This window comes from Sturnus vulgaris, chromosome 3 (genome assembly GCF_052056855.1).
Source record: "Sturnus vulgaris isolate bStuVul1 chromosome 3, bStuVul1.hap1, whole genome shotgun sequence".
Taxonomy (NCBI): Eukaryota; Metazoa; Chordata; class Aves; order Passeriformes; family Sturnidae; genus Sturnus; species Sturnus vulgaris.
In genome coordinates this window covers 6,384,675-6,397,923 of record NC_142245.1, presented here as the reverse complement: position 1 = coordinate 6,397,923, position 13,249 = coordinate 6,384,675, and the positions used below count along the sequence as shown (strand labels likewise).

The 13,249-nt window shown below is 45.4% G+C and overlaps 1 protein-coding gene and 1 long non-coding RNA gene across 5 annotated transcripts; one reads left to right on the top strand and one right to left on the bottom strand.

Annotated features, from left to right (window-relative positions):
• Window positions 1–1,155: 1,155 nt before the first annotated feature.
• On the top strand, window positions 1,156–12,655 carry NPHP1 (nephrocystin 1). 3 transcript variants are annotated; one of them, XM_088160798.1, is made up of 20 exons: window positions 1,156–1,250; window positions 1,384–1,448; window positions 2,120–2,180; window positions 2,593–2,729; window positions 3,036–3,234; window positions 3,416–3,517; window positions 3,993–4,084; window positions 4,205–4,244; window positions 4,530–4,614; window positions 5,092–5,186; window positions 5,466–5,594; window positions 6,367–6,441; window positions 6,711–6,821; window positions 7,754–7,836; window positions 8,745–8,821; window positions 9,049–9,145; window positions 9,253–9,365; window positions 10,621–10,694; window positions 10,801–10,845; window positions 12,240–12,655. In XM_088160798.1, the coding sequence occupies exons 1-20, from the start codon at window positions 1,182–1,184 to the stop codon at window positions 12,516–12,518; spliced, it is 2,028 nt and encodes a 675-aa protein (XP_088016924.1). In that variant the 5' UTR covers window positions 1,156–1,181; the 3' UTR covers window positions 12,519–12,655. The 3 variants fall into 3 exon arrangements, with proteins under 3 accessions (XP_088016924.1, XP_014750501.2, XP_088016925.1); XM_014895015.2 differs by having other exon boundaries at window positions 9,046–9,145; XM_088160799.1 differs by having other exon boundaries at window positions 9,046–9,145; window positions 12,326–12,464.
• Window positions 1,769–12,244, bottom strand: LOC148224159 (uncharacterized). Of its 2 annotated transcripts, none has more exons than XR_015802095.1 (3): window positions 9,678–12,244; window positions 7,926–8,138; window positions 1,769–2,015 (listed from the first exon to the last, which is right to left on the bottom strand). It is a non-coding gene; the product is annotated as an uncharacterized LOC148224159 (long non-coding RNA). The 2 variants fall into 2 exon arrangements; XR_015802096.1 differs by lacking the exon at window positions 1,769–2,015 and adding an exon at window positions 3,514–4,454.
• Window positions 12,656–13,249: the final 594 nt, after the last annotated feature.

Genomic DNA, 13,249 nt, shown 5'->3' with positions numbered 1-13,249 from the left:
TGATTTTTCAGGTCTAATTTTAGAATGGTAGTGAATAAATGAAACGCAGCTCCCATGCTGCTACTTGCAGTACTGACGATTACAGAGATAGGTATATTGCTGCTGAAAACTGAAAGTATTATTATTGAGTAACAGCAAATCTAGGAAAGATACAGAAATTTAAAAATCAAGCGTTCTCCTTTGCTTCTCCCTTGTTCTCTCAACCTGATGAATCAGTGGGGCTGATGTATCACAGAAAAGGAAAAGAGCACTGTCAGAGAGGACAGCATTCCTTGGAATAGCAGGACTTCTCTTCTGCCCTTCACAAAGCAAGATCCCAAACTGTGTCATAACCTGACAAAGAACCGAGGATATGCAAGCAACGATCCCAAACCTGGAATGGACTGCCCAGGGAGGGTTGGAGTCTCCGTCCCTGGAGGTGTCCATGGAACAGCTGGATGTGGCACTCGGTGCTCTGAGCTGGGTGACAAGGTGGGGATCGGTCAAGGGTTGCACTTGATGATCTCGGAGGTCTTTTCTAACCTCTAACTGGGATTTCCATATTTCAAAGGGTTGTCTGCGCTTGTTCAGCTCTAAGCCTGCTGCTCTGCCCTTGCCGGGAAGCTGCCAACACAATAAACTAGCAAAAGTCATCGCATGGTGCTCCTGGGTGTTTCTTTCTGGAATAAATGTGAAAACGTGCCTTAGGGGCACGTGTAACAAGTCCCATTATGGCTGTTCGTGGGGACAATTAAGTGGTGAAAGAGCTCATGCTGCGTGAATGAACAAGTGAAATAAAGAAGAATTCCTCTTGGCACTTTGGATAAGAAATTGTGAAGGTAGCTGTAGCAAATTCCTTCTTCCCATTGCTAGGGAATCTCAGGAGAAGGAGTGCTGGGGGATTCATTGCAGGCTGTATTATGGAGTTTTAAAATCTATTGGGGAGAAAAAGCACTGCCCAGAGCCCCTTAAGGCTTGGCCTTGCTCTTGGCGCTCTTTCCCAAACTTAGCGATCCTGCCATCAGACCGGAGGGTATCCAGTGGTGATTCCATCACGGAGCTCGGTGCCGCCGGGGCTGTTCGGTTTCGGGGAGGTTTGGGAGCTCCGCGCTGCCGGGGCCGGCAGGGGAGCACGGAGCGCTCGGGCTCCGCCCCGGGCCCGTCATCCGGCGGCGCCGGGGCTGTCCCGTTGCCCGGTGACCATGTCGGAGCGGCGGGCGCGGGGGCCGCTGCAGAGGGTGCAGCGCCGGAGCCGGGAACTGCAGGGGCAGGTAGCGGGGCCGGTACCGGGGCCGAACCGGGGATGCACCAGGGCCGGTACCGGGGTCCTACCGGGGATGTACGAGGGCCGGTACCGGGGTTTTCTCGCTCCCCCAGCCCCTGACCACCCGTGCCCTGTTGCAGGTGGAGGCGCTGCGGGCGGAGAGCGCGGCTGCGACCCCTGGGCAGCGGGAGGAGCTTTGGCTGAGGTGAGAGGGATCCCGACCCCATCCCTCGATCCCATCGCCCGGGCCCTGCCCTCACCCTCCTCTTCTTGTACCCTCAGTAGGGTTCGTTCCCTCTGTGCCTTTCCTCTCCTAATTGTACACCCTCCTCCCAGCCCCTTCTCTCTCCTCTTTTCCAGGCTGGCTCTTTCCCAGCCCTCTGGGGCTGAGAACAGTCTGGAGAAGGGAAGATTTTACCAATCCATATAAATATCTCCAAGGCAGGTGCCAAGGGGATGGTGCCAGGCTCTTTCTGGTGGTACCCAGCAACGGGATGAGGAACAATGGCCGTAAATTAATAAATTAAAACACAAGATCCACTGCAACATGAGGGTGGGAGAGAGCTGGAAGAGCTGCCCAGGGAAGAGTGTGAAGGGAGATCTCCCTCTCTGGAAACATCCCAAACCCACCTGGATGCATTCCTGTGTCTCCTGCTCTGGGTGATCCTGCCTGAGCAGTGGGGTTGGACTGGATGAGTTCCAGACGTCCATTCCAATCCCAGCTCTTCTGGGATTCTGTCAAATGCTGCTGTTTGGACTTGGAATTCTCAGCCTGAAGGGATACACAGCACATAAAATGATACCTTTCAGTCAGCAGGTGTGGTTTGGGTCAGAATTTTAAGAAAATATCGCTTGCCTGTCTTGCTTCCAATGCAGGTGTACACAGCTGAAGAAATTGGTGGAGGAGAATACAAATGCTCTCCATGCTTTGAAAAAGGTAAGTATGGAGATTAATTTGTGGTTTTCTCCAAAATTCACCGTGGGAAGTGGTTAAAGAAAATCAATGTTCCATTTTAGATGCCTCAGGACAAGAGCAATACCCCGCACTGCACAATCCCCGCTTGTTATCTCTCTAATTTATATTTTTTTAATATCCATTTATATAATGTAAAAGCTCACTTTAATGCTTTATTTTGTCCAAGTCCCAGGTGAAAACTTAACATAGAATTTCACCTTGGCAGAGTGAAAGGGTAAGAAAATTGTCACTAAAGAGGGAGTGATAGCAGCCCCAAGAAGGGAAAAGCTTGTAAGGCATGTCTGGAAAACTTAATTTATAGAGGAACTTTGATTCTTTGAGCAATTTATTGGGGAATTCTGATTCTTTGGGGCATTTGTTGGGTCTCTGTCAGGCTGATGAGCCGGCGCCGGTGGGGAATTACAGCCAGAGGAAGGAAGAGGAAGAAAAGCTGCTGCTAAAACTCTCCCAGCAGCTGCAGAAACTCCTTCTTGTCCTGGATCAGGATAATGTGACAAAAAATTCTGCAGGGTGAGTAGCTTAAACATACAAAATGCAACCTGTTTTTTTAAAGGATGGCTGGAACTGACTTTGAAAAATCATTATCTCACCCCCTTAATTAGCTGGAAAATAACAGAAGGATAAAAAAAAGAAGTGCTCAGGAGAGAAGTCATTGATGACTTGCTGGGATTTTCTCAGGGTGCTGGATAATGGCTAGAGTATAAGATTTGGAGGAGTTTCTTTAGGACAGAGAGCAAAACACAGGAATGAAAATGCTGTATCTGAATAATAATGGTGGAAATTATACTAAAAAATAGTTTGGTTTGTTTTGGGTAGGGATAAGGCACACCAGAAAGGTCCTCATGCAGAAGAAGGAAATGAAGAAGAGGAGGAAAGTGAAGATGAAGAAAGTGAGGAGGAAGACACTGAAGAAGATGATGATGATGAGGAGAAGTTGTTGGATGATCCAAATGTTAGAGAATGTGTTGCTGTTGGAAACTTTGATGCCCAGCAGGAAGGGGATCTGACATTTGTGGTAAATATCTCTCTGTAAAGGGTTTGTGCTGCAGATCCCTTTGAGTTAAGCAGTAAATATAAGGAAATCCTATGCTTTTGGGATTCAGCCAGTTGTGGGATTTGGGGAGAAACTGGAGTTGGATCCTTTTTCATTTAAACATTTGGGTTTTTTGTCTCTGTCTCTTCCTCCAATGCCAAAGAAAGGTGAAATCCTGCTCATACATGACAAGAAGGCAGATGGCTGGTGGGTAGCTGAAAATTCCAAGGGGGAGAGAGGCCTCGTTCCCAGGACCTACCTTGCGGTTGGTGTGCTGTCCTAATCTCACCTCTGCTCTTTTATACAGATTAATGATCATATATCTGCACAAAATGGGTCCCAATGCAGTGTGTTGTTTGGAAATAAAGCCCTTTATTTGGAAATAACTACATGTTTTTATCCATGGGGATGGAGATATCCATCGAAAGCAGCATTTCTGTGTCTTGTGAAGTTGTGGCAGGGAAGTTTCTTGAATATAAAAGTCAGAATCTTTGTCACTAAAGGCCAACTCTAAAGAATCCAAGCTGTTGTGAATTAATTTGGGGTTTTAATTTATCTGATATGGGAGTCCATGTATATGTGGGACCATTTTCTGCATCACAGAGAGAAAAATCTCCTTTTCTTAACTTACTTAATTTATTCTAAATTTACATTAACATGGGCTGTGGTTGGAGAAGGCATTTTTAAGAACAGAACCGGGAAGAAATCAAGCCCTTTGCCATTTTAAATGTGAATCCCAGGTTCCTAAGGAAGAGGAAGAAAGCCAAGAGGAGTCAGAAGAACACATAGAAGTGGTGGATGAAACAGCAGACGGAACTGAAATTAAAAAAAGGTAAATGGAACGTCTCAGATATGGTTATGAAACTGCTGCCATTTGCAAACAGAGCAATATTTAGAAGTTAAATTTTTATTCAGGTGAGGATTTACTGGAAATCCCTGTATTTTCTTCCAGAACAGATTCCCACTGGAGTGCTGTCCGAGCCATTGCAGAGGTGGGTGCCCCTCTTACACTGCAGCTTCACCTGCCATAATCTTCTTTATTTTGTGGACAAGCTGTATCTTTTCCCAAACACTGTATCTCATATCACAGACCGCTGTTCTTAATCAACATCTCTGTTTTGGGAGTTTTTGGTAGCAAGAAATATCCCAGAAGTGCTTCAGAGGAGGTGACTGATATCCCAAGTTTCTGTCTCTAAACAGAGCTGTAAATTAGGGTGAAATTTGCTGTTAAATAGCAGGAACAGCACCATCCTTTTTTTTTTCTTTGTTTTTACTAGAATGACACTGTGGAGGTGCTGACCACCACAGGGGCAGTTCCTGCAGGATTCCGCCCATCCATGCTTTTCCAGCTCTTGCAGGAAGGTAAGGATTTCACCTGGTAGCCTTCTCACCCTGGCCACCAGCCTATTGGACCCCAATCCCTATTCCTTAATTTTAATTAATTGGCTAACTGGCTATTTTGACCATCAAATAATGTGTAAAAGATTTTCTTTCCCTTAAATTTTAATTATCAATGTGAAATCCTGACAAATTTCCTAATGATTTTAAAGAGTTTCCTCTTTGGAAGCTTGTTCCTGTTGACTTTTATATTAAAATATCTCATGGTTTGTTCGTCTTTCTGTTTAAAACTGTTTAATCTATTTTTAAAATTAAGTTATTGTGCTTCTGAGATGAAATACCTCAGAACACTCACAAATAATAAACAGTGTTCATGGCAGATAATTCCATAGTTTTGTGTAGTCAAATATTCAACTGGGCATGAATTTTGGGTGTTGTCCTATTTGGCACAATAAAGATCACTTGAAAAGTGAAGAGTTTTTAAGTTTACTCTTGTTGTAGGTGAAGAGTTTAGAGCAAGTTCCTATTTGCAACCTGAGCTTACTCCATCCCAGCTGGCTTTTAAAGACTTGGTGTGGAACTCTGAGAGAAATACTGTGAGTATTGCTGCTAAGCAGGACACAAACCTAATTAGCCTTCTTTCCTTCTGGCTGATGATTATGTCTTAATTTGCACCATTTCTGGAATATTTCTTCTGCTGGGACCTTCTGCCTGTCCCACTGAAACATCCTTGGGGCAGAGCTAAAGGCTTGTGAAGAAATCCTGCTGCTACCACGGCGCTGTGTTTGTGCCTGGGAGAATCAATCCATAAACACAAAATGAGACCAGGTGCAGAGGGGCCCTGGAGGTTTAACCCTCCTTCTGCTGTATTTCAGATCCATCCTAGACCCACCAGAGTGTCCCTGATTGTCACTTTATGCAGCTGCAAGATGATCCCTTTCCCTGGAACCGGCGTGCAGGTCCTCAGCCGGCACGTCCGGCTCTGCCTCTTCGACGGCAGCCGGGTAAGGAGCCTGGTGCCTGCTTCCCAAAAAAAAGGACTGGACGAGGTTTGGAATTTCCAGGATCCTTCAGATTCTGCTTCTGACAGCTCCTCCAGCTGTCTCTCTCAGACACACACACAACCTGCCTCCCAAGCTGCTTCATTTATGCTTACAGGAGTCTGGTTTGAGCCCACTGGCCCAGAAGAGTAGAATTGAATGATAAAACAGGCCAGACTGCATTGATGGCCATCGGGCATGGCCAGGCAAGCACACTCAGCCCTGCTTCCCACCCTCGGTACTCCACAGAGCACTTGATCCCTCCCTTTTCCTGCCTTTGGTTTCTCCCCCTCGTGGTAAATCAGGTGCAGCCCCAAGATGCCCCTAAGCAGTGTGAGGTGAGCCAAGGAGCTGCTCCTGGCTCGGGGTGACAGTCACACCCAGCCCCTGGGGCTCAGGGCTGTGCTGGGTGGCCCTGGGAGGGGCTGGGGCGGCAGCTCCATTTCTCTGAGTCCCTAATTTCTGGTCCCCCACCTGCCATTGTGCCTCCTTTGTGTTCCTGGTGATGAGTATTTCCAGGGCTGGTCTCCTGGGATGGGCCTGGGTCAGATTCCTTGATCCTCTGTGAGTGTGCAGAGCAGCTTTTTATAAAAACATAACCCTGATGATCCAGCAGTTTTCCCGCAGTTGTTTTTGTTGTGTCCAGTGTTAGATCCATCTGGGATAACCTTGCATTTTCTGAAAACAGCAGGGCTTTCCAGAAAAACTTGCCTTAGCTTTTTTCCCCCCACTTTAGGTGCTGAGTAACATCCACACAGTGAGAGCTACGTGGCTGCCTAAAAATCCTCAAACTTGGACCTTTTCTCCAAGGGTAGGTGACACAGCCACTGGCTGTTTACAGCTTCTTCCTTCAGTGTCACTAAAGTGTTCCTCGTTGGCACAGCTGTGCTCCACGCAAAGATAATAAGGGGAACAAGGTTTTAACTGGAATTGGCTCTCTCCTCATTTTTATATGCAGTGGGATTGGGTCTGAGACCTTGTCTTGAGTAAGGGATGTGCTTGATGGCATTTAAAAATCAAAATTTGTTATTTTTCATCGGTACATTAACTTCCTTTTCCCCCTCTCTCTCTCTGTATCAGGTGATGGGCATCTTACCCAGCTTGCTTGATGGTGACACTTTTGTCAGGTCCAACTCCCTGTCTTCAGACATTGGAATATTGTTTGAGCTTGGCATCACCTACAAGTGCAATGTGAGTGTGGGGACATGCAGTGGAAATTGCTCCAAGTGCGGGTTTATAAAGGGAACCGGTTAGAGACTAGGACTAGAGAATATCCCTCATTAGGGAACAGGATTAGAGAATAGGATTACCTGGAAGGAACCTACAGGAAAGATGGAGTGAGACTTTTCACAAGGTCATGTAGTGATAGGACAAGAGGGAATGACTTCCCACTGCCAGAGGGCAGGGACAGATGGGATATTGAGAAGGAATTCCTCCCTGGGAAGGTGGACAGGCTCTGGCACAGGGTGCCCAGGGAAGGTGTGGCTGTCCCTGGATCCCTGGAAGTGTCCAAGGCCAGGTTGGACAGGGCTTGGAGCAACCTGAGATAGTGCAAGGTGTCCCTGCCCGTGGCAGGAGTGGAATGAGATGATCCTTAAAATCTCTTCCAACCAAACCATTCTGGGATTCTCTGATGGGAGAATATCCCTGATTAGAGAAGACAAGCCCCTCTGACTCATGGACATGAGTGTCCCTGTGCCAACACTGAAGTAACTTGTGCCAAAGATCCCATGCCATGGGATCACAATGGATTAGTTCTCCCTTCACTCCTGCAGTTTTCCATCTCTGTGGTTTATTTCAGGCCGATGTCCTGTACTGTTTGAAAACTAAAGTTTTAACTGTTTCAGCAGCATGGACAGTGGTTTCCAGCTCCAGTTTGCACAGATAGAGCCTGTCCATCTGAGATATGCTGCTGGAAAGCACAACAGGTAGTAAGACAATATATGGTAAATCCAGAAAAACTACCCTCAGAGAAGTCAGACTGTGATTTTTAAACACCCAAAGGTGAAAGGAAAAGGGGCATAAGCACAACAGTTTTGATGTGGTTACTGTTATTAATTGTGGTTGAGTCACTCATTCTGGGTCAGCTGATCAAATAATTTACATTTCTCTTTTTTTCCTAGTCAACAGGTGAAAGAGGAGAGCTCAGCTGTGGCTGGGCCTTTCTGAAGCTTTTTACTTCCAGTGGGATTCCTGTTCCTTCCAAGTGAGTTTGCTGCCTTTTCCTGCTCTCCCTGTATTTCCACATAGATTTTGGACATTTCAGATTTGTTTTAGACTAAGAGTAAAGCTCACCTTTCACACTTACACACTGCTGGGGCAAGGGACATGCAGACCAGTCCTTTATGATTCTGGCTTTTCCTTGCTGCATTATCCCTTTCCCATGTGAAAATTGAGAGACTGGTTCCCAAGACCTTGAGTCAGGTAGGAGTTGTTGTGAATGAATCTCACTGCTTTTGGAGTGTGAATTACATTTGCAGCTGATTTATGATTAGTGGGTCCAGTCATCTGAAAGAATAATAAAGTGTATCTACTTTTATTGTATTAAATGTAGGAAAACTTTCTGTTTATTGACAGAAATAATTCATTGTAGCTCAGACTTTCAAGACTTGTTTTTTACCAAATATTGGTGGACATATATATATATTGTGTATATGTATTCTGAATTTAGCTGGGTTACAGCACAAAAAAAATACCCACAGGACACCTCTACTGTTCTAGAAATCTCTAAATCTCTAAGTCTCATTTTTAAAATATTGTTCTACTATTTCATTAATAGTAGATTAATGAAATCTTGTAGATTAATTTAATCTGGTATTACAGATTAAACTTCATGCTTATTTCAGCAGTGACTTACTCTTGGCAGAACTGAGGTTACATTATTCTATAACAAATTTTAAATATGGAAGATTTAAATTGTTGAAGTGATAATTCCTCAAAACCATTTTAGGGAAACAAGTGCTGAATTCCATACAAGAAAAATATTTGGGTTGTGGAAAAGAAACAATGTGTTGTTAATGGCTTTTAAAATAATTGACCTCTCAATATCATTAAATTCCCAAACTTGTTGTATTCCCAATATCATACAGGCTTCAAATTTGTCTTTATTGACAGGATGTATGAGCTGGTCCTGAGTGGTGGAACTCCCTATGAGAGAGGTGTTGAGGTTGACCCATCAATATCAAGGAGAGGTGTGGTTTCTTTTCAATATAATATGAACATAATAATGTGATTAATGCTGCATCTCCTTCAGCCTGGTTTGGGTTTGCTTTTGCCTTGGCTGTGGGGAGCTGGGTGGTACCAGGCTAACTAAACTCCAAAGAGTTCTCAACCCACTGAAATGCCCATTTTTGTAATAGAGTTATTGCTGTTGTTTCAAACTGCCCATTTGAATCTGGGCTGTTTATTCCTGCAGCAGGCTCTGGGGTTTTCCAGCAGTTCATGAGCCTCAGGAAACAGCCTGTGCTTCTGGTGAAAGTGAAGTCACCAAGTGTGCACTCAAAAGACATCCTGAAGTGAGTCCTTGTGCTTCCATGAAATGAAAAAATATTCCAGATAGCCTAGAGAAACCTGCAGTGTTTGCAGTAAACATCTCAACTGCTGTCGCTTACTTTGCCAACAGTTTTCTCCCTGAAACGTTAATTGGGGGCATGTGCTACATCCATCTCCTGGTGTTTTATCGGCAAATCCTTGGAGATGCCCTCCTGAAGGACAGGATGAGCATGCAAAGCACAGGTGAGCACTGCAGGAAGATCAGGTTCATCCAGGGAATGACTCTCTCCAGAATCTCCCTTTGGTAAGAGATGTTTCTGGCACTCAGGCTCTTACCCTCTCTATTTCTATTTTTTAATTATTATTTACTTACGGACAGTAGGGAGAGGCAGAAGTTGGAGAATTCTGGTCTTGGAACTCAGTGTCTTGCCCTGATTATTCAGCAGAACTAGTTTATAGCTTTCTCCATTTTAAAACTAACTTGAAATAAGGAAAAATTACATTTCTTAACTGTACTACATATGAATTTATATAGGTGAGAACTGCCACACTTACCTGATTTGATCTTCATAATTTAGGACAGCAGACCAGGCTGATGAGCTCCCCTGGAATTAAATTGCATCCCTTTGGATTCAGACTTCACTTGAAGTCATTGAAAGGCTTTATCCCAGAAGTTGTTCTGGTAGCTGTGCAACTAAAGAAGATTTCTATTATTTCAAAATCCACCATCACTTTAGGAATAGACAACTGAAAATGTCTGTTCTACTTCCCAGAAGTCATCAGTCCGGCTCTCTTCCCCGAAATGTTTTGGCATTAATAAATGCTTCATGTTTACCAAACTTCCCATCAGCTTCAAGGTGAAGAAACTAGCGTACATTCAATATTTGAAATCACACAATAAAGGAAACACTTCAGCCAAAATCCTGCTCTCTGTCACGTGGAATCTTATCCACAGTCTCATCAATTAAAATAATGACAGGAGCAGAGTGATTTCTCATGGAAGGGACCAAAAAAAGCACCAGGACACCTGTGCAGTGGGATATGTGCTCCATTGGGAAAATTGGGAAAAGTCACTGTTCTCCTAAAATGCCACACCACACGCACCAGGCTGAGGTGGAACCCGAGTGTGTTCATCCATAACATCCAAAGCAAGCAGCACAATTGCAACTGTGTATAAAACAGACAGGTGCAGAAATGAGGGAAAACAGCCCTGGCAGGTAAATGGGGAAGGGCTCATGTTTGCTGCCATTCCCAATACACAGCACTGGCGTTTGTGTGTCTCCTCTCCTAGTTAAACTGTCTCTCAGCCACTGAGAATTGGCTGCAGTCAGAACAGGTTTTAGGGAGTTCTCCAACCTTCCCTGCTCTGGAGAACTGTGACAGCTCATTTCCCATTTGGAATAATCTGACAGGAGGTCATGAATACCTGCATGTGCCAATACTTTGAGAACCATCCTGATTCTTCCTTAGCCTTGAATGTGTTTGTTTTCTGTTTCAGACTTAATCTGTAATCCTGTTTTAGCAACTTTCCCTCAACTCCTGGACCAGCCAGACCTGATGGATGCACTTCGGGTATGTTACCTTGTCAGGATTTCCAGGCAAAATCTGAGCTTTGCTTTTGTCAAAACAAAGGACAAAGCTCTCCACAGCCTTGGTCTGATTTTACATTTCATTTTAGAATGCCTGGGCAGACAAAGAAAGAACATTGAAGAGAATTGAGAAGGTAACAAACGACAGGTTTTTCTTTTCTATATATTCAGGGTAATTCCAACTAGTTGCTCCCTGCCAGTGAAATTGCTGCTTAGCTTTTCCTCTCACTGTACATCTATTTAGAAAATAGAGATACATAAATGCAGTTCTTAACATTTCTCACCCAGATTTATAACAGTAAACCAGGAGCAGGAGGAAAACTAAACTAACTTGTAACTTTTTATTTCAGTGTTGTTAGGGGAGAACCTGTTACAGGTTGGTACCCAGAGCCTTGTTCCCTGTCATGATGTGCTTCCAGCAGTCACCTGGTAAAAGCTTTCCATGGATACAAAAGGGGCTGTGTGTACCTACAAAATCATCTTCTCTCCTCCAAACTCTGAGCTTCAGTCCTCCCACAATGTGCCTGGGAAAAGGGCCCCAGATTCCTCTGATCTCCCTACCCCAGACAGTTTTAATCCCATGTTTTGGCACTTACACAGCAGGAGAACTGACCTGGTTGTCCCCAGGCTCACCCACACCTTGTCCCACCTCTTGTGCCCCAGACAGAGAGCAGCTGCAGGGAGCTGAATGAGAAAGCCCTTGGCTGTCAGAGCTGGATTTCCTGGGAGCAGCAGTGGGATGTTTCACTCCCTGTGCACATTCCTGAACTGATGCACAAGGATGGCTCTGGGTTTTTACACAGAACAAACACCCGCTGAGTCAGAGCTGCTTCTTCAGGGCCATTCATCCAAAAGGAAAGCAGATCTGCTCACGGAATTGGCAACTCCCCGGGATCTCAGAACCATCCAGTTCTACCTGACTGGCATGTGCCCCTCCCAGGGGAGGATTGCTGCCTGCTGAATGCTCCCCCCTCTGTGGTTCCGTGGGGCTGAGATGTGAAATGCTCTCCTGGAGCTGGGATCTTCCCCATGTGTTTGAGAATTTACCAGACTGATCCTTTGTCTCTGGGTTTTCCAAGCTGATCTTTACAAGTCACACCATGCACAAAGAGGGGGACAACAGTGCCTAGGGACAGCATCTCCTCTGGCTCCAAGGAGTGGGATCAGAGCCACACTCCACTCAGGGAGTGTGCTCTTTTCCAGCAGGGAAATGAGAGGAGTTTGGGCTTCCGGGACAGGGAAGATGTGGTACTGCTTTGAGGAAATATAAATACCCCACAGCAAAAGGCTCTGGGTGCCTGTAGTTTGTGGGAAGGCTGGCAGAGTTCAGGGTGCAGGTTTGTTGATATGCTGGAGGCTTATCCGAGATAACACGTGTGTGTTTAGGAAGGTCAAATCTCTTCCCGTTGTTTTCCTGGGAACTGAGAGTGAACTGTTTGGGTTTTCTCCCGTGCACATTACTTTGGAAGAGTGCTTGGCAAACACCACGTGTTTGCACTGGAGTATTTTCAAACGCTCTTCTCTGCAGAGAGATCAAGAATTCCTGAAGTCTGCGTTTGTCCTGGTGTACCACGACTCTGTATTCCCTCTGCTGTGTTCCACCTTCCTCCCCAGCTACAGATGGGCTGAGGAAGAGGTGGAATTGTCTCGCTGGAAGGTGATCCATGACTTCCTGAAAAGGAGCCGGGAGAAGGATGGTGCACTGGAGTACCTGCTGTCATCAGAGAACACCCACAGAGCCTTTGACATCTCAGAGCTGGCCTACGATTTCTTAGGAGAAGTGAGGGAAAACAATCCTGGGGAATGAACAATTCAGGCTCTTCTAAGGACATGGTAACAATGAAATTAAATTCTTACCAAAGAGATTGTGTAGGATCTGAATTGTAAGGGATATTTTAGCACAATTAAGATGTTGAGAGAGATTAAAATTATTTTATCCGTTTATCTACTGGAAATTGTATTTTAAGTCACTAATTTTGAAGCGTTAAACAAGACTCTGATTGCCTGTTACCACCTGTTGTAGCCATGTCAGGTGGCATATTTTGCCTTTTTCTCCTCCCATGCAGCTTCCAATTAATTTCCAGGTTTGTTTTAATCAGGGTGAACAAAAGGCTCTTTGTCCCTGTCCCCCAGCAGCCTGGGAGCAGGGAAGGGGAAGAGCAGGGATCTTTAAGAATGCTGCTGAGCAAGGGCAGCCAGTTTAGGGGGAGAATCCTCTCTTTCCCAACCAGTGGCCAGCAGGTTGCTCCGTTTTTAGACTGTTTGCCTGTTCTTCTCCCCCACTCAAGAGAAGGCAGGGTCACTCCCAGGAATGTGCCTGACCCAAGACAAATAGCAGCTGGTGGGAATCCTGGGAATGCTGCATTTCCCCAGGATTATTTCCTCTGCTGATCCCTGAGTGCTTTGTGGCCACAGGCTCTGTGTGCTGCCCACTCCTAGAGGGCAATGATTAATCCACTTTCTCTTTAGTGCTGGAGCATCTGGGTGCTTCCTGCAGGGTGATGGGGACATTGCCACCGAGCCACACAGGGATTTAAG

Excerpts from the sequence above, each read along its gene's own strand:
- NPHP1 (XM_014895015.2), top strand. The coding sequence starts at position 1,182 with ATGTCGGAGCGGCGGGCGCGGGGGCCGCTGCAGAGGGTGCAGCGCCGG. Across the intron at positions 2,181-2,592 it reads CTCTCCATGCTTTGAAAAAG|GCTGATGAGCCGGCGCCGGT; the intron begins GTAAGTATGGAG and ends GGTCTCTGTCAG. Across the intron at positions 9,146-9,252 it reads CACTCAAAAGACATCCTGAA|TTTTCTCCCTGAAACGTTAA; the intron begins GTGAGTCCTTGT and ends CTTTGCCAACAG.